Below are 24,495 nucleotides of genomic sequence, written 5' to 3'. Positions count from 1 at the left end.
TGGCGCCATGGGCGGGGGCTACCAGGGCTAGCTGGGCGGGCTAGCTCACGGAAGCGCAGTAGGTGGTGAGCAGGTGAAAGGTTTGTTGAGGGGGGTTGGGATTGTTAGTTTGTTATGGGGGAGGGGGGAGGGGGGGGATGGAGGGAGGTGGGGTGCTGATCTGCTGACAGGGGAGGGACTAGTGCTTGAAGCCAAATTGGAGGTCGATGACGGTGGGCACCCGAGGGTGGGCCTGAGGAAGTGCGGGATATGGGCTGGAGACTGGCCTTAGAAGGGTTATTGTTGATCGGCAGGGGTGGGGGGGGGGGGGGGGGGGGGGGCGCGTCACGCATTTGAAGAGTTTGAAGAGGTGGGCGTGGCAATGCTACAGGAGACACGCCTGAGGGTAGTGGATCAGACTAGGCTGAAGAAGGGGTGGGTTGGGCAGGTATTCCATTCACGGGCTACACTCTAAAACTACGTGGGTAGCGCTCTTGATCAATAAACGGGTGTCATTTGAGGTATGGAGCATAGTGGCGGACTCGGGGGTAGGTACGTTATGGTGAGTGGGAAGTTGGAGGGGATGCCGGTGGTATTAGTGAATATCTATACACCAAACTGGAACGATGCGGAGTTTATGAGGTGGGTGTTGGGAAAGATTCCGGACTTAGACTCACATAGGCTGATTATTGGTGGGGGGGACTTTAATACGGTTATAAATCCAAGGTTGGATCAGTCGAGTGCAAGGTGAGGGAGGGTGCCAGCTGCTGCGAGGAACTCAAGGGGTTTATGGAACAGATGGGAGGGGTAGATCCATGGAGGTCTGGACGACCAAGAGCGAATGAAGTTTCTTTTTTCTCCCATGTACACAAAGTGTACTCCCGGATTGATTTTTTTGTTTTGAACATGGCTTTGCTGGCAGGGGTGGTGAATGCCGAGTATTCGGCGATTGTCATGTTGGACCATGCCCCAGACTGGTTGGATTTACGGGTGAGCAAGGAGGGGGATCAGCGCCCGCAATGGAGATTGGATGTAGGACTGTTAGCGGATGAGGAGGTGTGCAGGTGGGTGAGGGAGGCCATCCAGAATTATGTGGAGATAAATGACACAGGGGAGGTTTCGGCAGCAACAGTATGGGAGGCACTGAAGGCAGTAGTTACAGGGGAGCTGATTTTGGTACGGGCTCATAAGGAGAAGGTGGAACAGGCACAGATGGATAGGATGGTTTGGGAGATCCTCCAGGTGGATAGAGGTACTTGGACGCCCCAAAGGCGGGGTTGCTGAAGGAGCGGCAGAAGCTGCAGATGGAGTTTGATCTGATATCCACAGGGAAGGCGGTAGGAAAGTTGAGGAAGGCGAGAGGGGCGGTGTATGAATATGGGGAGAAGACCAGTAGGACGCTAGCACACCAGTTCAGGAAAAGGGAGGCGGTCAGGGAGATAGGAAGAGTGATAGATAGAGGGGGGAACACGATTTTGGACCCAGCGGGGGTGAACGGGGTGTTTCAAGGAATTTTACAGTTGCTGTATGAGTTGGAGCCCCCAGCTGGGGTGGAGGGGATGAGGAACGTCTTGGAGGATTTGGAGTTTCCGAAGGTGGAGGAAGGGTTTGTGGAGGGCTGGGAGCCCCAATCGGGATTGTGGAAGTAGTAGAGGGATTGGAGGCCACGCAGTTGGGTAAGGCCCCTGTTCCGGACGGATATCCAGTGGAATTTTATAAGAAGTTTTCTGGGGGGCTGGTGAGGGCATTTAATGAGGCAAGGGAGCAGGTTGTTCTTCCCCCAACAATGTCACAGGCTTCGATTTCATTGATCCTGAAGCAGGAGAAGGACCCATAACAATGCGGGTCATACAGACCAATCTCCCTACTGAATGTTGACACCAAATTGCTGGCCAAGGTTTTGGTCTCGAGGAAAGAGGATTGTGTACCGGGAGTGATGGGGGAGGACCAGATGGGATTTGTCAAAGGCAGGCATGATGCGACCATCAATTCACACAAAACCAGGAATAGAAGTAAACTGTGGCTTTAATCAACTAGAACAGTGCCTGCCTGCGACTGATCTGTTAGTGGGAGCCGCCTACAGGGCGACTGCTCTTTATACCTCCCCTCAAGGGGTGGAGCCAGGGGCGTAGCCCACACAGGCCCCAACATGCTACATCATAGGTAATACCTTACAATGGTCCATAGGTGGAGCCCACATGTAATACAGATATGCACATGGTGAATTGTTACAGCAATACATTCACCACGTTCACCCCTGTTAAAAAAAATGAAGTCCGGCGGGGGTGAAGGGTTCATAAGTTCAGCCTGTCCGGCGCACGGATTGTGCGTTGTGATTGCCGAAGCTCTGGTATCACAGCTGGCCCGGGCGTTGAACTCAGCCATGCTGGCATCGGTAGTGAAGTCGCCGGTGCAGGCACAGACGTGGACTCCGGGAGCGTGTCTTCTGGGCTTCATTCCTGTGGGTCGGTGAAGGGGGAATGGCGGGCGGGAGGGGGTGCGAGTGCCATGTAGGGGTGCGGGCGCTGGTCAGCGTGGGTTGGGCGGGGTAAGATGGGGTGGCGGTGGTAGTGGATCCTGCGGATGCCAGGTCCCGGAGGGAGACCGTATCCTGTCGGCCGTCGGGGTGTTAGATGTATGCGTACTGGGAGTTGGAGTGTAGGAGCTGGACCCTCTCGACCAGGGGGTCGGACCTATGGCTCCTGATGTGTTTGCGGAGCAGGACGGGCCCCGGTGTCTTCAGCCAGGACGGAAGCGAGGCCCCGGAGGTGGATTTCCTTGGGAAAACAAATAGGCGGTCATGAGGAGTCTCGTTTGTGGCCGTGCAAAGTAGGGACCTAATAGGGTGGAGTGCGTCGGGGAGGACCTCCTGCCAGTGGGGAACTGGGAGATTCCTAGATCGTAGGGCCAGGAGGACGGTCTTCCAGACCGTTGCGTTCTCCCTCTCCACCTGCCCGTTTCCCCTGGGGGTTATAACTGGTAGTCCTGCTCGAGGCGATGCCCTTACTGAGCAGGTACTCACGCAGTTCGCCGCTCATGAACGACGAGCCCCGGTCACTGTGAACGTACGTGGGGAAACCAAACAGGTTGAAGACACTATGGAGGGCTTTAATGACGGTGGCCACAGTCATGTCGGGGCAAGGGATTGCAAAGGGGAAGCGGGAGAACTCGTCGATGATGTTGAGGAAATATGTGTTGCGGTTGTTGGAGGGGAGGGGCCCTTTGAAATCGATACTGAGGCGTTCAAAGGGCCGGGATGCCTTTACCAGGTGGGCCTTATCTGGTCGATAGAAGTGCGGTTTAAACTCCGCACAGATTTGGCAGTCCCTGGTCATGGCTCTGACCTCCTCAGTGGAGTAGGGCAGGTTGCGGGCCTTGATGTAGTGGAGAAGCCAGGTGACCCCCGGGTGGCAGAGATCATCGTGGATAGCACGTAGTCGGTTATCTTGCACGCTGGCGCATGTGCCGCGGGACAGGGCATCTGGGGGTTCGTTGAGCTTCCCAGGACGATATATTATATCGTAATTATAGGTGGAGAGTTCGATCCTCCACCTCAAGATCTTATCATTCTTGATCTTGCCCCGCAGTGTATTATCGAACATGAAGGCTACCGATCGTTGGTTGGTGACGAGGGTAAACCTACCAGCGAGGTAGTGCCTCCAGTGCTGCACGGCTTCCACGATGGCCTGGGCTTCCTTTTCGACTGAGGAGTGTCGAGTTTCGGAGGTGGTGAGGGTTCGTGAAAAAAACGCTACTGGCCTGCCTGCCTGATTGAGGGTAGTGGCGAGGGTGACTTCTGATGTGTCGCTCTCCACCTGGAAGGGGACGGATTCGTCCACCGCACGCATCGCGGCTTTGGCGATATCCGCCTTGATGCAGCTGAAGGCCTGGCGGGCCTCAGCCGCCAGTGGGAAGATGGTGGCCTTGATTAGTGGGCGGGCTTTGTCCGCAAAGTTGGGGACCCACTGGGCGTAATATGAAAAGAACCCGAGGCATCTTTTCAGGGCCTTGGGGCAGTGGGGAAGGGGGAGTTGCAGGAAGGGGCGCATACGGCCGGGGTCGGCTCCTAGAACCCCGTTTTCCACGACGTAGCCGAGGATGGCTAGTCTGGTTGTGCAGAAAATGCATTTCTCCTTGTTGTAAGTGAGGTTAAGGGTTCGGACGGTTTGGAGAAATCTCTGGAGGTTGGCATTGTGGTCCTGCTGATCATGGTCGCAGATGGTGACGTTGTCCAAGTACGGAAATGTGGCCCTCAGCCCGTACTGGTCCACCATTCGGTCCATCGTTCTTTGGAAGATCGAGACCCCGTTCGTGACGCCAAAGGGGACCCGGAGGAAGTGGAAGAGGCAGCCGTCTACCTCAAAAGCCGTGTAGTGGCGGTCCCCCGGGCGGATTGGGAGCTGGTGGTACGCAGAATTCAGATCCACCGTGGAGAACACCCGGTAGTGCGCGATGTGATTAACCATATCTGCGGTCCGGGGAAGGGGGTACGCATCGAGGTGCATGTACCGGTTTATGGTTTGGCTGTAATCTACAACCATCCGGTTCTTTTCCCCGGTCCTGACGACCACCACCTGGGTTCTCCAGGGGCTATTGCTGGCCTCGATGATTCCCTCCCGCAAGAGTCGTTGGACCTTGGATCTGATAAAAGTCCTGTCCTGGATGCTGTACCGCCAGCTTCTGGTGGCGACTGGTTTGCAGTCGGCGGTGAGATTTGTGAAGAGCGGGGGAGGATCGATCTTTAGGGTCGCGAGGCTACATACGGTGAGTGGGGGTAGGGGCCCGCCGAACTTCAGGGTTAGGCTCCTGAGGTTACATTGGAAATCCAGTCTCAATAGAAGAGGAGCGCAGAGGTCGGGGAGTACATATAATTTAAAGTTGGCGTACTCGGCGCCCTGTATTGCGAGGGTTGCGGTAGTGCACCCTCGGACCTGCACCGAGTGCGACACAAAGGCGAGGGAGATGGTTTGATGCACCGGGAAGATTGGTAGCGAGCAGCGTCTTACCATGTCTGGATGAATGAAGCTGTCTATGCTCCCGGAGTCGAAGAGGCAGGGCATTTCGTGTCCATTTACCCGGACGGTCATCATAGAGCTCCGGAGGTGTTTTGAGTCGCGACTGGTCAAGGGTGACCGCGTTGAGTTGCGGGTAGCCAGCGTGGTCGGAGGTGCTGGGGCGGTTCCAAGATGGCGGCCCCCGTCGGTCGCACATGTCGGGCGGTGAGGAAGGTGGCGGGCCCCATGAATCGCAGGTGGCGGGCCGCGTGGGCGAGGATGGCCAAGATGGCGGCCCCCGTGAGTCACGCACGCTGTGCGGGCTGGAAGATAGCTGCCCCCATGAACAACACAAGGTCGATAACGTGTCCGGGGGGGGGCGGAGCTGGCAGACACGTTGCCACACTACGGGATCTGCGGGCCTGTGAGTCTGAAGGTCGGGCCTGCGATTTAGAGTTTTTGGACTTGGCCAGGCAAACTTTAGCAAAATGTCCTTTTCTCCCACAACGCTGCAGTTCGCGTTTTTGTGATCCAGGCGAGGGGGCAGGAGAGGAGACTGGGGGAGCTGCCGTTTGGTGGGAGGGAGTTTGCGATACTTGGGAATTCAAGTGGCAAGGGGATGGGAGCAGACTTTCTAAGGTGGGACATGCTCCCGTTGTCACTAACGGGGAGGGTACAGACCGTAAAGATGACAGTTCTCCCGAGATTTTTGTTTGTTTTCCAGTGTCTCCCTATTTTTAATACCAAAGGCCTTTTTTAAGTGGGTTAATGCGGTGATCTCTGGGTTTCTGTGGGCGGGTAAAACCCTGCGAGTAAGGAAAATGCTGTTGGAGCATTTCTACAGGTGTGGGACTTTGTGCAAAGGCAGGTTTCGCCATTTCCGCTTCTACCGCCACAGGGGATACAGGATAAGGTAGTTTCTAAAATGGGGGTGAGGGAGGGGAAGGTCTCGGAAATTTATAAAGAGCTTATGGAGTGGATGGAACCCGGATAGGGGAGGTAAGGAGCTAGAGGCAGGTCTGTGGGAGGATGCTCTGAGCAGAATCAACATGTCCCCATCAAGTGCCAGGCTCAGCCTGATACAATTCAAGGTGGCTCACCGGGAACACATGATGGTGGCCCGGGTGAGTAGGTTTTTTGGGGCAGAGGACAGGTGTGTGAGGTGTGCAGGAAGGCCTGCAAATCAGGTCCATATGTTTTGGGCATGTCCGAAGCTTAGGGGATTCTGGCAGGGATTTGCCGATGCCATGTCCACTGTGCTAAAAACAAGGGTAGCACTGAGTCCAGAGGTGGCAATATTTGGAGTGTTGGAAGACCCAGGAGTCCAGGGAGCGAGAGACGCTGACGTTTTGGCCTTTTCCTCCTTGGTAGCCTGGAGACGGATCTTATTAGCGTGGAGGGACTCGGAGCCCCCGAAATCGGGGGTATAGGTTAGCGACATGACCGGTTTCTCAGGCTTGAGAAATTTAAGTTCGCCCTAAGAAGATCAATGTTAGGGTTCGTCCGGAGGTGGCAGCCATTTATCAACTTCTTCGGGGAAAATTAAACTGTTAGCAGATACAATAAGGGGGGGGGGATAGGGAATGAGGGAGGTAGGGGGCGTTAGTTTAGTTTAGTTTAGTTTAGGCGTGATCAGCAAGAGGAGATGGAAGGACTTGGGAATTGTGTGTATAAGCTATATTGGAGGGGTATGGTTGATGGTTGGGGGGTGTTACATACTGAATTATGTTTACATTTTTATTTGTATCTTTTGTTGTTATAAAACCATAAATGCCTTAATAAAATGTTTGTTAAAAAAAAAGAAACTCCTGCACATTGCGAGAGTACAAACCAACACCAGCAGCTGTAAGTACTTCCAGCTGCACAGAAGCACAAGGCGGGGAAAACAGCTGTCCCCGCTGCTGTTCGTCCAGCGATTGAACCACTAACGATTGCACTCAGGCTGGATAAGAATTGGAAGTGGATCCGGAGCGGAGATAGCAGTCTCACTCTATGCAGATGACCTGCTCCTCTACATATCGAACCCACAAAGTAACATGGAGGGAATCACAGTGCTCTTGAAAGAGTTTGGAACCTTCTTGGGCTACAAACTCAACCTGAGCAAAAGTGACATCTTCATGGTGAACCTTCAAACTGGAGAGGCAGAGCTGGAGGGACTGCCATTCAAACAGACCCACCACAAATTCCGCTACCTAGGGATCCAAATCGCCCATGATTGGACACAAACCCACGAGTGGAACCTGACCAGCCTGGTGAAGGGAATCAAAAAGATCCACATAGATGGGACACACTCCCACTCTCCCTGGCAGGGAGGCTGCACACGATTAAGATGAATGTACTGCCCAGGTTCCTCTTCCTGTTCAGATCCATACCAATCTACATCCCCAAGGCCTTCTTCAACTCAGCGGAAAGGATCCCCAAGAAGGTCCTGCAGAGAACAAGAAGCATGGGGGGTCTAGCCCTTCCAAACCTGCAATATTATCACAGCGGAAAGGGTAAAGGGGTAGATATAGGAGCCGGAGAGGAATGGGTAAGAATGGAGGAGGGCTCCCACACCGGGACCTCCCTCCAGCACTGGCCATGGCACTCAGTAAGCCCAGTGGTGATAGCCACACTCAGGTTGTGGAATCAACTACAACAGCATTTCAGTTTACCCGAGATGTCCATTAAGGCCCCCATCTGCAACAACCACAGGTTTGCGCCAGCCAAAATGGATGCCACCTTCAAAAGGTGGAGACAGGACAGTGGGACATTGACAGTCAGGGACTTCTACACAGACAACAGGCTGACATCACTAGAGGAACTAACAGAGAAGTTCCAACTGACCGGGGGAAATTAATTAAGATATATGCAGGTCAAAAACCTCTTACGGAGGGAAACAAAGACATAGCACGGCCACTGCAACAATTGCTATTAGAGAACCGACTGGATGTGGCCACCCTAGGGAGGGGAAACTGCATGGGAGGTTACTGGGAAAGGCATGCACACCACTGGGCGAGACAAGGGAAAAATGGGAGGAAGACCTGGGGTTTGAAATAGGGTGGGGACTCTGGAGCTAAGCACTGCACAGGGTCCACCTCCACATGTGCAAGGCTAAGCCTAATGCAGCTGAAAGTGGTACATAGAGCTCACTTAACCAGAACCCAAATGAGTAGGTTCTTCCCGGAGGTGGAGGACAAATGTGTACAGTGCAAAGGAGGCCCGGCCAACCATGCCCACATGTTCTAGTCATGCCCCACACTTGTTGGGTTCTGGACAGCCTTCTTCGAGGCAATGTCTAAGGTTGTAGGGATGAGGGTGGAGACATGCCCGAGAGTGGCAGTCTTCGGTGTATCAGAACAGTCAGAACTTTTTATGGGGAGGAGGGCTGACGCCCTTGCCTTTGCCTCCCCAATCACCCTGCTCAGCTGGCGATCAGCAGCACGATTCACAGCTGCAGACTGGGTGTCGGAATTTCTCCAAATAGAGAAAATCAAATCTGCCATCTTTGGGTCGGAAGAGGGCTTCCACAAAACGTGGGAGCCATTTATCAATTTATTCCAAGACCTGTTTGTAGCCAACAGCTAGCAACCATTAAGCCAGAGGGAGGGAGGGGGGAGCCACAGAAGAACCACAGACACAAACCGAAAGATAGCGGGGGAGAGAGAGAGGGCGGGAAGGGGGGGGGACAACGTGGCATAGAACCCAACCAAACACAACACTTGACAATATATGTAGCAGCATGCCACCCTAACAGGTGTAGGTTGGAAGCCCTGACAAACGAAGAAGGCAAGGCAGATGACAAGGGGAGGGGGATCGGGAGGAAAAGGGGGAGAGGGGAGCAGGAGATCTGGCTAAAACTAAGCAACTGCTGAAAAACAAGAAATCGCAACTGATGTGTATAATGAACGATAACCGGGGTATATATTTTCTGTGTATATTCACGCTCGTCTTTGTTCTGTATAAAAAGACAAACCCCGAATAAGAACATTTTAAAAATAAATAAATAAAGACTGGACAAGTATATGCACACAGGCACAGAAATGTCAGGACATGCACTGGGATTGTAGCTAATCACCAGACACTTTCTTCCTGCCTTACCAGGTTACAGAAATCACATCCATTACTGACAGGTACCTGGAGATGCCTCCTGCTGAGAGCAGGAAATGACATAGAAACATAGGAAAAATAGGAGCAGGAGGAGGCCATTCGGCCCTTCAAGCCCACTTCGCCATTCATTATAGTCATGGCTGATCATCCAACACAATAACCTAATCCCATGTTCCCCCATATCCTTTGATCCCCTTCGCCCTAAGTGTTATATCTAAGTGTTTCTTGATACCATACAATGATTTGGACTCAACTACTTCATGTGTTAATGAATTCCACAGGCTCACCACTCTCTGGGTGAAGAAATTTCTCATCTCTGTCCTAAATGGTCTACCTCGTATCCTCAGACTGTGACCCCTGGTTCTGGACACATCCACCATCAGGAACATCCTTCCTGCATCAACCCTGTCCAGTCCTGTTAGAGTTTTATACGTTTCTATGAGATCCCCTCTCAGTCTCCTGAACTCCAGCGAATACAATCCTAACCAATTCAATCTCTCCTCGTACGTCAGTCCTGCCATCACAGGAATCAGTCTGGTAAACCTTTGCTGCACTCTGTCTATAGCCACATCCTTCCTCAGAAAAGGAGACCAAAACTGCTCACAATATTCCAGGTGTGGCCTCACCAAGGCCCTTATAATCATAGAAAGACATCCCTGCTCCTGTACACAAATTCTCTCGCAATGAAAGCCAGCATACCATTTGCATTCTTTACTGTCTGCCGCACCTTCATACTTACCTTCAGTGACTGGTGTATGAGGGCACCCAGGTCTTGTTGCATGTTCCCCTCTCCTAATTTATGGCCATTCAGATAATAGTCTGCTTTGTTTTTGCCACCAAAGTGGATGACCTTGCATTTATCCAAATTATGCTGCACCTGCCATTCATTTGCCCACTCACTTAACTTGTCCAAATCACACTGAAGGATCCTCACAGCTCACTCCCCCACCCAACTTGGTGTCATCTGGGTTCCCTCATCTAAATCATTAATATATATTGTGAATAGCTGGGGTCCTAGCACCGATCCCTGCAGTACCCACTAGTCACTGCCTGCCAATTTCAAAAAGACCTGTTAATTCCTACTCTTTGGTTCCTGTCTGCCAACCAGTTTTCTATCAATCTCAATACACTACCCCAATCCCCAGCACTTTAATTTTACACGTTAATCTTTTATGTGGGACTTTATCAAAAGCCTTCTGAAAGTCCATATACACCACATCCACTGGCTCCCCTTCAGCAATTCCACGAGTTACATCCTCAAAGAATTCCAGTAGATTTGTCAAGCATGATTTCCCCTTCATAAATCCATGCTGACTCTGTCCGATCCTGGAACTGTTTTCTGCTATAAAACCTTTGATAATGGATTCTAGAATTTTCCCCACTACTGACGTCAGGCTCACTGGTCTATAATTCCCTGTTTTCTCCCTACCTCCCTTTTTAAATAGTGGAGTTACATTAGCCACCCTTCAATCTGCAGGAACTGTTCCGCTGTCTATAGAATACTTGAAGATGACCACCAATGTATCCACTATTTCGAGAACCATCTCCTTCAGTACCCTGGGATGTTGATTATCAGGCTCTGAGGATTTATCAGCCTTCAATCCCATCAATTTCCCCAACACCATTTCTCTACTGGTATTGATCACCTTCAGTTTCTCCCTCTCACTAAACCCTGCATTCGCCAGCATTTCTGGTATTTTATTTGTGTCCTCATTTGTGAAGACAGAACCAAAGTATGTATTGAGTTGCTCAGCCATTTCTTTGTCCCCTATTATACATTCCCTTGTTTATGACTGTAAGGGACCTACTATAAGGGGACCTACATTTGTCTTCACCAATCTTTTTCTCTTCACGTCCCTATAGAAACCTTTACAGTCAGTTTTTATGTTCCCTGCAAGCTTACTTTTGTACTCTATTTTCCCCTTCTTAATCAATCCCTTGGTCCTTCTTTGCTGAATTCTAAACAGCTCCCAATACTCAGACCTGTTGTTTTTCTTGGCCAATTTGAATGCTACTTTGTTGGATCGAATAATACCCCTAATTTCCCTTGTAAGCCATGTGCAGGTGGTCATTGCATGGCCAGGTTGCATTGATAACCCAACTGGATGATTAGATTTAAGACATTACATCACTTGCCAAGGGACTGGCTCAGAAAGGGGTATAAAGCAAAAGCTCTCAAGGACATGGCTGCCGCAGCCATAAAGCGTGACTTGGTCAGTCACGGGAAGTTGGATGGATTAATTCATTCAGCAGTCCGACCTCCTGAGAACAATCTATTGCACACAGATCTTACTAAGAAACTAATGTAAGTATATACTATTGCGTAGTGCATTACTAAAGGTTTTCCACATAAAGAGCATCCTACCTAGGCACACTCCTCCACCCTATCTCCATAGCCCCATCTAACCTTTGGACACTAAGGGACAATTTAACATGGCCAATCCACCTAACCTGCACCTCTTTGACCTGTGGGAGGAAGCCGGAGCACCTTGAGGAAACCCACGCAGACACATGGAGAGCACGCAAACTCCACACAGTCACCCGAGGTCAGAATCGAACCCGGGTCCCTGGTGCAGTAAGACAGCAGTGCTAACAACTGTGCCACCGTGCTGCTCATTGATGAATTAATAAATTGTACAAATCGCAGAAACGACCTCACCAACTTTGGTAATTTTCAGTTTTGACACATCTTCATTTTTATCCACCGAAGCCGCTGTTCCGGGTCTTTCAGAGAAAGACTTCCACATTAGGGTTGGGTTCAGTTACTTCCTCTCTCATCCTACCGCCAGGTCTGCTGAGCCATTTAGAGACTTGGCTCTGCTGTTCCTCACCGCCCCCTCTGGCCTTCTGAACACCAACTCCACTTCACTCTTCCTCCTTCTGGGCATGCTGAACTCCAGCTCCTCTGCTCCCTCCAACCACACCCCAGCCCTGTTGAATCCCATGTTTCCACCGTAGCCAGCAGCAGACATGCACCCATGCCCACCCCACTGGTGGGATAAGTGACAGCTCCCCTGAGTTTTCTCCTGGTCTTGTTAATAGTGAGATTCTCCAGACTTTTGAGACCTCTCACTGCCCACTTTGGCTGCATTGGAGGCAGTGGTAGCCAGGAGGAGGCATAGGTCGGAAAATGAAATTAAAGGGCATAATTCCATTATTCAAAAGTCAGAAACACACCAGACAATAGAAATTCCCCAACTTTGGAATAAGGCAGGTGAGCAGTGAAAATGGTTGGGGCTTTCATGCAGCATACTTGACATGTTCCCATCCATTGCCATTTTAATCATGGGCATAACAGTTACAGGAGGGTCTTGGCCTACTTAATAGGCTACAGTTGGGACTCAAAGATATAACCGGTGCTGAAATTAAGAAGGGAGAAAAGTAGGCAGAAGAAGCCAAGGTAAATATTTCTTTCATTTTTGTTCAGATTTTGTGTGTGGTAGGAGAATGATTGATTCACTAAGTCCTGCAAGGAGTCTTTGACCCTCCCCAGTCCTGGCCTTCCCTCTCCGTCCCACCAAAGGTATCTCTTAACACTAAATTTATATCCAGTGACTTTTCACTTGGATCCTTGGCGGCATTGTTTCCTGCCGAATGTCCATCGCCTGGAACATTCTGGGTGCAACCCAATTTCCTGCTCCCAACTGCTGCTCTGACATCAACTTTATGTGGTAAATAGTGTAAGTGCAGACACATTTACTATTCACTATTCTTAATGCCATGGAAAATAATATTCATAATAATACTTGCAGTAATATTAAAACTCTACCATGAGTCATTGTGTCATGCTTTCTGAGCCAATGCAGTGCATTTTCACAATCGGTGTAAGTATTCAAGATGAAAAGATTGGAGGGTACTTTTCCCATAAATTGCTGGTCGGGGTCAACAGTCACATTCTCATTAGTCAGCATCTCTTTTACATCTACTCCTGTGGGACAAGGAACCTGTACAATGGAAAATCTAATTTTAGTCAACCTTAATAATCTTACATATATAATTTAACCATTACTTTTTATTTTCTAAAAGCCCTGGAACAATGAAAATTACTGAAGGACGAGCACCGTAATTTGAAAAGGCAGTACTAGTACCTCCAGCAGTATGGAGGTGCATCTTAACAGGTGGTTTCTCCCTGCATTGTGGGCAGGACAGAGAAGGTTTACTATGATGATCCCAGCTATGGAAGGACTGCCATATGATAAAAATTTAACAGGTTGGGTCTGTACTCCTTGGGGTTCAGAAGAATGAGAGGTGATATGATTGAAATGTATAAGATTCTTAGAGGGTTAGACAGGGTAAATGTTGTGAAGATTTTTCCATTCATGGAGAGTGTAGGATCAGAGGGCATAGTCGCAGGATAAGAGGGTTCTCATTTAAGAAGGATCTTAGGAAGAATTTCTTCTCACAAAGAGTGGTGAATCTTTGGAATCCTTTATCCCAGGACGGTTTGGAGACCGAGTCCTTGAATATTTTCAAGGCTGAGATCGATAGGTTTTTAATAAGTCGGGGAATTAAAGGTTTTGGGGAGAAGACAGGACAGTGGACTTAGTGAGTGTTAGATCAGCCATGATCTTATTAAATGGCGGAGTAGGCTTGAAGGGCTTAATTGCCTACTCCTGTCCCTATTTCTTATGGTCTTATGCATTACCATTGTCACTAACCACAAAAGAACTTGAACATGAGGGTGAAAATTTTAAATTGATTATGTTGACAGATTTCAAGCCAATTGTGGTCAGCAGAGGCAATGGGTGAGAAATAACTGGCATTTATATAGTACCTTAGGTAATCAGAAGAAAAACCAAACACAAGCGTCACTGGCTACGCTATAAATGTTTAGAATGATGCTACAGCTCAGTCATTATCTGCTGAGTAAATTACTGTAATCTTGTAATGATAATGTTGCAAATCCAAGCTTTAATTTGCACTGCCATCAGGGACTACTTTCATCATTCACTCAGAAACACTGTAAATAGAATAGAATAGAATATACAGGGCAGAAGGAGGCCATTCGGCCCATCGAATCTGCAACGACCCACTTAAGCCCTCACTTCCACCCTATCCCCGTAACCCAATAACCCCTCCTAATCTTTTTGGACACGATTGGCAATTTAGAATGGCCAATCCACCTAACCTGCACGTCTTTGGACAGTGGGAGGAAACCGGAGCACCCGGAGGAAACCCACGCAGACACGGGGAGAATGTGCAAACTCCGCACAAACAGTGACCCAGCGGGGAATCGAACCTGGGACCCTGGCGCTGTGAAGCCACAATGCTAACCACTGTGCTACCCTGCCGCCCATAAAATACGATGTATATTGTTTGGGCTGGAAAGTAACGGCAAGAAATAATGGGATATGGATAGTTTTCAAGATGCAGTTAGATATATCACTTGGGCGAGGGGAATCAAAGGATATGGGGGAAAGCTGGACTAGGCTATTGAGTTGGATGATCAGCCATGATCATAATGAATGGTGGAGAAGACCTGAAGGGCCAAATGGCCTCCTACTGCTCCTATTTTCTATGTTTCTATGTTCCAAGAGTGGCATCTCGCATCTACTAAGACTCAGGGGCTGGTTTAGCACAGGGCTAAATCGCTGGCTTTTAAAGCAGACCAAGGCAGGCGAGCAGCACGGTTCAATTCCCGTAGCAGCCTCCCCGAACAGGCGCTGGAATGTGGCGACTAGGGGCTTTTCACAGTAACTTCATTTGAAGCCTACTTGTGACAATAAGCAATTTTCATTTTTCATTGAGCATATCTCTGCTCCAGCCTAAGTGTCTGCCTTATAAATGTATTACATCACAGTTGAGAAATACTGCATCATTTTATACTGAATACCTTGGGGGAATTTTTAACTCCCAAAAATGGACGGGTTTGGAATGGGTGGGAAGTTAAAATGTCAAAAGTCCAAATTCCGACATCAACCTGTATCCAACTTTTTTAAAAAAACCTGTATCCAACTTGACCACTTCTGATTTTAATGGTGGTAGGATGGGGGTAGGCAACTAACTCACTCCTGGGAGGAGATAGAAAATACCAATCAGGTCCTGCATTAAGTTCAGAATGATGTGGAGATGCCGGCGTTGGACTGGGGTGAGCACAGTAAGAAGTCTTACAACACTGCGTGTTCCGAAAGCTAGTGTTTGAAACAAACCTGTTGGACTCTAACCTGGTGTTGTAAGACTTCTTACTAAGTTCAGAATGGCTGAGGTAAGCTCTGTAGTCAGCCATTGACACACACCATTCGCTTTACATGCAAAGAGTGGTCAAATTCCAACAAGGAGTCAACGCCTTTGAGAAAGGAACAGAGGACAGAAATTTGTCCAAAAAAAGGAAAGTGAAAAAGGTCAGTAATCATAAATATTACACAATTTGCTTAAGTGAGTACTTACACTTACCTGATACTGTTCTCCAGTGCAAAGGATTAGATGCTCATAGGGCACCTTTGTGTCTCCTGTCACTAGTACATGTTTTGCAGCTCTATCAATACCAATCATCTTGCCAGTCACCACATTAACCCATGTCTGCAATGACATCTGTGCATAATCATCATGGTTATAACTGTGACTGCAAAGGAAAAGGAAGGGTTTTAAGTGACAATTTTATTCTTTCTAGAATTAAATAAGTATATCATGGACCTGTAAGATCACTGTTTATACTCTGGGCTAAGTGAACCTTGCAGTCATAAATCATGCATATGAAATGGTGAAGATTGTAGGAAAAAAATAATGTTCTCCTGCCTCAATGACAATCTCTGTGGATAACTCAGAGCAATCTGAAATGAAAATTGAACAAGTAACAAATCAAGCAAAGCATTATTCGATTTTTTGAGAAAAACAAATTGCACTGCTCAATCAGATTATATGTACTGTGTAAGTTGTAAGTGAGTTCATATCATTATCTGTCATGTTTGTCTAATTTCTGCCTTATGGCAAAGAAAGAAAAGCTTGCATGCATACAGCGCATTTCATGTCCAAAAGATGTCCCGAAGTGCTTCATTGTCGGTATAATGCTCTTGAAGTGTAGCTTACAGAGTTGGTAAAAGTGGCAGCCAATTGACAGACAATGATTTGCCCCATTTAGCAAATCACATACCAATTTTTTTTAAGGATTTCAATTTTTACCATCTGCATTACGTAGGCTATCTGGATTTTTTTTTTAATAAACATTTTATTGAGGTATTTTTTGGTATTATAACAACACAATAAACAATGTACATGAAACTATAAACATAGTGCAAAAGCCATCTCCCTCCCTTACAGGTCCCACCTTTATTAACTCCCTACTCTAAGCTAAACTAACTCCCTTCTGCTGACAATTAATTTTCCGCGAAGAAGTCGACGAATGGTTGCCACCTCCGGGCGAACCCTAACAGTGACCCTCTAAAGGCGAACTTGATTTTCTCCAAACAGAGAAAGCTAGCCATGTCCGGAATAGCCAGTTTTCTGACTTTGGGGGCTTTGAGTCCCTCCAAGCTAATGGTATCCGTCTCCGGGCTACCAGGGAAGCAAAGGCCAGAATTCGTCTGCCTCTTTCTCCTCCTGGATTCCCGGGTAATCCGACACCCCGAAAATCGCCACCTCTGGACTCAGCGGCACCCTTGTTTTTAACACCGTGGACATGACATCTGCAAACCCCTGCCAAAATCCCCTAAGCTTCGGACATGCCCAGAACATGTGGACATGGTGACACTGGTCCTCCCGCACATTTTGCACACCTGTCTTCCACCCCAAAGAATCTGCTCATCCGGGCCACTGTCACAACTCTACACAACGCGTCCGCCCATAGTCCATCCTCTATCTCTCCTCCCAGCTCCTCCTCCCACTTGCGCTTCAGCTCCTCGGTCTATGCCTCTTCTGACCCCAGATGTTCCTTGTAAATGTCCGAGACGCTCCCTTATCCTACCCACCCTCTGGAAACTAGCCTGTCCTGAATCCCCCTCAGCGGTAGGAGCGGGAAGGTTGACACCTGTTTACGTAGGAAGCCCCGCACCTGCAGATACCTGAATTTGTTTCTCATCGCCAACCCAAACTTTTCCTCCAGCGCCCTCATACCCGGAAAGCTCCCCTCTATAAATATATCCCCCATCCTCTCAATCCCTGCTCTCCGCCATATCCGGAACCCCTCATCCATACTTCCCGGGGCAAATTGGTGATCATTACAGATTGGGGACCTGACCGATGCTCCCTCTGGTCCCACATGTCTCCTCCATTGCCCCCAGACTCTCAGGGCCGCCACCACCACGTGGAGTACCGTGCCGGCGGGAACGACAGAGGCGCAGTTACCAACGCCCCCAAACTGGTGCCCTTGCATGAAGCCGCCTCCATACGCTCCCATGCCAACCCCTCCCCAACCACCCACTTCTTGATCATGGCTATATTCGCCGCCCAGTAATAGTTACTAAAATTTGGCAGCGCCAGCCCGCCCTCTCCCCGACTCCGCTCAAGCATTACCTTCCTTACCCGCGGTGTCTTGCCCGCCCAAACAAAGCCAGAGATCACTTTGTTGACCCGTTTAAAAAAGGACCGCGGAATCATGATGGGGAGACATTGAAACACGAACAGGAATCTTGGGAAGACCGTCATCTTCACCGCCTGCGCCCTCCCAGCTAATGACAACGGAAGTGCATCGAACCTCCGAAAATCGTCCTTCATTTAGTCTACTAGCCGGGCCAGATTTAATTTATGCAGCAGGTCCTATTCCCGCGCCACTTGAATGCCTAGGTACCTAAACCTTCCCCCTACTAATCTAAACGGCACCTCCCCCAATCGCCTCTCCTGTCCCCTCGCCTGGACCGCAAACATCTCACTTTTCCCCATATTTAGCTTATACCCCGAAAACAGGCCAAATTCCCCTAGAATCCTCATGATTTCTTCCATCCCCTCTAATGGGTCCGATACATACAGAAGCAGGTCGTCTGCATAGAGCGAGACTCTGTGCTCCACCCCACCCAACCCCCGGACCAGCCCCTTGAGACTCTCAGAGCAATTGCCAACGGCTCTATAGCTAGCGCGAACAACAGTGGGGAGAGGGGGCATCCCTGTCTCGTCCCCCGGTGCAGTCTAAAATAGTCTGATGTTGTCCTATTCGTCCGTACACTTGCCACAGGAGCCTGATACAGCAACCTGACCCAGTCAATAAAGCCCCGCCCAAATCCGAACCGTCCCAGTACCTCCCACAGATAATCCCATTCTACCCGATCAAAAGCCTTTTCTGCATCCCTACCCTTAACAAACCCCGTCTGGTCCTCCTCAATAACGTCTGGAACACAATCCTCAATACTGGAGGATCAAATTTTGGCCAGCAGTTTGGCGTCCACATTCAACAGGGATATTGGCCTGTAGGACCCACACAGCTCCGGGTTCTTGTCCCGCTTCAGAATCGGCGAAATCGTGGCCTGTGACATCGTCGGGAGCAGCACCCCTCTTTCGCTTGTCTCATTGAACATCCTCATCAACACCGGCCCCAATATCCGAGAGAACTTTTTATAAAACTCCACTGGGTACCCGTCCGGCCCCGGGGCTTTACCCGCCTGCATGGCCTTCAGACCCTCCACTATCTCTTCCAACCTGATCGGGGCCCCCAGCCCTTCTACCAGCTACCCGTCCACCTTTGGGAAATTCAGCCCCCCCAAGAAGTGCCTCATCCCCTCCAGCCCCGTAGGGGATTCCGACCTATACAGCCTACTGTAGAAATCCCTAAATGCCTTATTCACCCCTGTTGAATCTCCAACCAGGTTCCCATCTCCGTCATTTACTTTCCCTCTCTCCCTGGCTGCCTCCCTCTTTCTAAGCTGCTGTGAAGCATTCTGCTGGCCTTCTCTCCATATTCATAGATCGCCCCCCTCGCCTTTCCCAGCTGCTCCACCGCCCTCCCTGTGGTTAACAAGCCGACCTCTGCCTGTAGCCTCCGCCGTACCCTTAAAAGCCCTGCCTCTGGGGTATCCGCATACCTCCTATCGATCTGTAATATCTCCTTAACCAGTCGGTCCATCTCTGCCCTGTCCACCTTCTCCCTATGGGCCCATATCGAGATTAGCTCCTCTCTGACCACCGCGTTCAGTGCTTCCCAGACATTCGCTGCTGAAATTTCCCCCGTGTCGTTGATCTGCAGGTCGTTCTGAATATATTTCCTCAGCCGCTCACACACCGCTTTGTCAGCCAAAAGTCCCACATCTAACCTCCAGTGCGTGCGCTAGTTACTGTCTTTACTAACCTGCAGGTCAACCCAGTGCGGAGCATGGTCTGAGATTGTAATCGCCGAGTACCCCGTGTCCACCACCCCTGCCAGTAAGGCCCTGCTCAAAATGAAGAAATCAATCCGGGAATACACTTTATGCACGTGTGAGTAGAAGGAGAACTTCGTCACCCCCGGCTGTCCAAATCTCCATGGATCGACAGTTCCAACGCGCCACAGCAAAAAAACACACCGACCTCCTCAGAAGACAAACATGGGACACAACCGACAGAATACCCTTCGTCGTCCAGTACTTTCCCGGAGCGGAGAAACTACGACATCTTCTTCACAGCCTTCAACACGTCATCGATGAAGATGAACATCTTGCCAAAGTCATCCCCACACCCCCACTACTTGCCTTCAAACAACCGTGCAACCTCAAACAAACCATTGTTTGCAGCAAACTACTCAGCCTTCAGAACAGTGACCACGACACCACACAACCCTGCCATGGCAATCTCTGCAAGACGTGCCAGATCATCGACATGGATACCACCATTACACGTGAGAACACCACCCACCAGGTAAGCGGTACATACTCATGCGACTCGGCCAACGTTGTCTATCTCATACGCTGCAGGAAAGGATGTCCCGAAGCGTGGTACATTGGCGAGACCATGCAGACGCTGCGACAACGAATGAACGGACATCGTGCGACAATCACCAGGCAGGAATGTTCCCTTCCAGTCGGGGAACACTTCAGCAGTCAAGGGCATTCAGCCTCTGATCTCCGGGTAAGCGTTCTCCAAGGCGGCCTTCAGGACGCGCGACAACGCAGAATCGCCAAGCAGAAGCTTATAGCCAAGTTCCGCACACATGAGTGCGGCCTCAACCGGGACCTGGGATTCATGTCGCATTACATTCATCCCCCACCAGCTGGCCTGCGAAATCCTACCAACTGTCCTGGCTTGACACAATTCACACCTCTTTAACCTGGGGTTACCCCATCTCTGGATCTGTAAAGATTTAATCACCTGCTAATGCTAGCATTCCAAGCATTGTCTGGCATCTTTGAATCTGTCTATATATATGTTTCTGGAACATACCTCTTCATTTACCTGAGGAAGGAGCAGTGCTCCGAAAGCTAGTGACATCGAAACAAACCTGTTGGACTTTAACCTGGTGTTGTAAAACTTCTTACTGCCTGACAGAGACATACATATCAAGGACACGTAGTATCTGTTCCTTGAACAAGTTCCACATTTCAATTGTGTCCTTCCCTTACAGCCTATGTTTCCAACTTATGCACTTCAGTTCTTGTCTGACAGCATCGTATTTACCCTTCCCTCAATTGTAAACCTATCCCTCTCCATTAGTAAAGTGAAAGTCACAGATTTGTGGTCACTATCTCCAAAATGCTTCCCCACTAACAAATCTATCACTTGTACTGGTTCATTACCAAGTACCAAATCCAATATGGCCTCCCCTCTGGTTGGACAATCTACATACTGTGTTAGAAAAGCTTCCTGGACACAATGCAGAAACACCACCCCATCCAAACTATTTGATCTAAAGAGTTTCCATTCAATATTTGGGAAGTTGAAGTCACCCATGACTGCTACCCTGTAACTTCTGCACCTTTCCAAAATCTGTTTCCCAATCTGTTCCTCCACATCTCTGCTGCTATTGGGGGACCTATAGAAAACTCCCTACAGGAAATAAAAGTGCTGTTCCTCGTACGTGACCCAGAGACGGGATACAACAGTCCGAACTCCACCTTTTTCTTAAAAAGGATCGACCTAATCTGGTTGAAGTCTGCTCTTCTCCTGGCCACCTCCACACTCAGGTCTTGGTCGACCCGCAGGATACTATTGTCCCACTTACATCTCCGTGTCTGCTTGGCCCACTGTAGAATGCGCTCCTTATCCAAGTACCTGTGGAATCTCACCACCATTGCCCTCGGGGGGTCTCCCATTCGCGGCTTACTCGCGAGTGCTCTGTGAGCCCTGTCCATCTCCAAGGGTCGGGAGAATTCCCCATCCCCCAGCAGCTTCTGGCTATCTGAATTATTAGTCAGTGATGATAGCCATACACCACCAACTCCTCGTAACATGTCAAACTGTCAAGAACAGTCAGATTGTTGTTATTGCTGAAACATTTTTCAATGTTGGTTATTACAGATATTTCAAACAATAATTCCAAGGGGAGCAGCTACCATAATGAATCTATTTGTAAAAACAACTTTCATATCCATATTTGAGAAGGATCTTGACCTCCACCCCCATACCTACCATAACGGTAGAATTTTGATGATTAGAAATGGCATCCATTTGCCTTTTTAATTATATGATGTACCTGCGTACTGACTTTCTGCGATTCATGAACAAAGACACCAGATCCCTCTGCCCAGACACATCTGGCCAGTGGCATGGCTGCGAGCTGAGTGGGGCTGGCTATGCAGGATCGGTTTAAGTGCTGCTCTCCCGTGTTAGCAGGGGGCTGGTGAGTGTGGTCCTGGCAAGTCAGTCGGTGGGACCATGATTTGCAGCGAGAAGCCTGTGGGCTTCATCAAAGGCAGCACGGTAGCACAGAGGTTAGCACTGTCACTTCACAGCGCCAGGGACCCGGGTTTGATTCCCGACTTGGGTCACTGTCTGTGCGGAGTCTGCACGTTCTCCCTGTGTCTGCGTGGGTTACCTCCGGGTGCTCCGGTTTCCACCCACAAGTCCCAAAAGACATGCTGTTAAGCAATTTGGACATTCTGAATTCTCCCTCTGTGTGCCTGAACAGGCGCCGGAATGTGGTGGCTAGGGGATTTCCACAATAAGTTCATTGCAGTGTTAATGTAAGCCTACTTGTGACAATAAAGATTATTCTTATTAAGTGAACCAATTAACATTTTAAAGTGGTGACAGCCACGCTAGACCGAGTGACGGGAAGCTCGTGGCAGTTCCCTCTAGCTACCAAATGTAGAAACGTTTTGGTTAAATTGTGCCCTTAGAAATTTTTTCAGCAGTGGAAAGCTAAACTCACTGGTGAGACCAGCTCCTCAGCGATCAGAGCACCATTTTGAAAGGGTGCTCTGATTGCTCAGTGAGCTTGAGGGTCCCCCACACCCCCACCCATGGACAATGCGACCCCTCCAGACATGGGCATTATCACATCCCCCAACAGTAAGGACACCCCGCTCTGGGGTCGTTGAGGGCTCCCACCTTTTCAGGCCTCCCCACAACTCCTTTAGGCCCCCCATTTCAGGACCCCTCCCTTCACCCCCCAACCTTCATGAGACTCCTTCATACTCCCCGTTGCCCATCCACCCTTCATACCCCCTTCACTCCTCCTTGCATGGGCATGGCCCCCCACAGGCCTTGACCCTTGGCAGTGCCAACATGGCACCCAGGCATGCTGGCACTGCTAGCCTGGCACCCGGGTGGTGCCACTGGTACCCTTGCAGTTCCAACCAGGCACTGCCAGGGTGCCCAGTTGGCATTCCCAAAGTACTACCCTGCCCTGTCCCTGACTACCCGGGGGCTCCAATGGCCTCTAAGACCTCTGGGTGGCCATCATGCTTGGTCTGTTTGTTGAGTATTAATCGGAGCCCAGTTGAGGCCTCGCCAATACGGCTGGTGACTCCCGGGCGTCGGGTAAATGCAACCTCAAGGGAGCGATCCAGATCATGCCCAGCACCGCGAGTTGAGTGACTCGCGCAAGACTTTGCCCCCAGCGTGAATCCCGATTTGGGCCTCTACCGCAATTCACTCAGTGTCGAATCACGCCCCTGGAATTAAAATGACCGTGAAACCATTGTCGATTGTTGTAAAAACCCATGTCGTTCAGGAAATCTGTCATCCTTACCTGGTCTGGCCTACATGTGACATTAGTGGCATTGGAGGCAGTTCAGAGGAGGTTCACTAGATTGATTCCAGAGATGAGGGGTTTGTCGTGTGAGGAGAGATTGAACAGTTAAGGCCAATACTCTCTAGTGTTTAGAAGAATGAGGGGAGATTTAATTGAGGTATATAAAATGCTAAAAGGTATGGATAAAGTAGACGTGGAGCTGATGCTTTCTATTGTGGGGCATTCTAAGATAAGAGGTCATAATCTTAGAATAATTGGTGGCAAATTCAAAACAGATTGGAGGAAAAACTACTTCTCCCAAGGGGTTGTGAATCTGTGGAATTCGCTACCCCAGAGTGTGGTGGATACAGGGACAGTGAGTAAATTTAAGGAGTTAGACAGATTTTTAATTGGTAATGGGTTGAAGAGTTCTGGAGAATGGGCAGGACGGTGGAGTTGAGGCCAGGATGGGGTCAGCCATGATCACATTGAGGGTGTTAAGCTCGGAAGGCTAAATTTCTGGTCCCGCTCCTAGGTCATGTGTTCTAGGGAGGAGATGCTCTGGCTAATTTCGCAATCCAGCTCTTGGTCTGTAACATTGTAGGTAGTAGATGAGTAACATATCAGCCATGATAGAATGGGGGAGCAGACTCGATGGGCTGAATGGCCTAATTCTGCTCCTATATCTTATGAACTTATGACTCCAGACCCACCGCAATGCGATTGACTATTAACTGCCTTCTGATATGGCGCCAGCAAGCCAATCAGTTCAAGGGCAACTAGGGAATGGGCAACAAATGCTGGCCCACACCCCAAGAAATGGGCTGAATTTTACCAGCTGGGCAGATGGCCTGATGCCAAGTGGAAATGTCTGCCCCTGACACACATGTGCGGGCATCTGCTGGGGCTTACATCTGAATTTACAAGTGGAAGCTAATTAAGTAGTTGCCGCCAGGGTTTGACAGTTGCCGGCACAATCAAAGGGCTGCTCCAGCTCAGCAGACGACAGCAGAGGTAGTGGCCCCTGCTGCAGGCAAGTACCTACAGCCTACAAAAGGAAGACTTCAAAAAATTAAAAATTGAGACTAAAAACTGGAGTGGAAACTCTTTCGGGGATTTCATTGGAGCCACGGAGTGTTGTGCTGGGGTCTTCTCTCAGACCAGACCTTGCTGCTGGTTGTGGCAAATCACTGTGTGCTTGGCTGCCACTTTTACCAACAAAATAACAGCAACTGCGTTGGAGTTATGGGTGCTGCCTTCCCTGCCAGGAGCTCACTTTTTTGACATCAAAGTTCTCCACCCATTGGGCTGCAGGGTTGCCCCCATTTAATTGGCAGCCTCCTCACACCTTGGAGTCAATCTGCTGTCAGCAAAATGCTAGCATCTTGGTAAAATTATTCTTAATAGGGCCTTTACATAGTTAAA

The 24,495-nt window shown here is 49.5% G+C and overlaps 1 protein-coding gene across 2 annotated transcripts in view; it reads right to left on the bottom strand.

The window, feature by feature from the left end:
* Positions 1 to 24,495, bottom strand: part of cfap61 (cilia and flagella associated protein 61) — a 584,187-nt gene that overhangs the window by 229,114 nt on the left and 330,578 nt on the right. For both annotated transcript variants that reach the window (XM_072505562.1, XM_072505571.1), the window contains 2 exons: positions 15,456 to 15,624; positions 12,832 to 13,006 (listed from right to left, as the gene is read on the bottom strand). In XM_072505562.1, the coding sequence (XP_072361663.1) occupies positions 12,832 to 13,006; positions 15,456 to 15,624 (344 nt within the window). The remainder of the gene's footprint in view (positions 1 to 12,831; positions 13,007 to 15,455; positions 15,625 to 24,495) is intronic.

The sequence above is a fragment of the Scyliorhinus torazame genome, chromosome 1 (assembly GCF_047496885.1).
Source record: "Scyliorhinus torazame isolate Kashiwa2021f chromosome 1, sScyTor2.1, whole genome shotgun sequence".
Taxonomy (NCBI): Eukaryota; Metazoa; Chordata; class Chondrichthyes; order Carcharhiniformes; family Scyliorhinidae; genus Scyliorhinus; species Scyliorhinus torazame.
The sequence above is the reverse complement of the archived record's forward strand: the minus strand, read 5'-3'. Positions and strand labels throughout refer to the sequence as shown.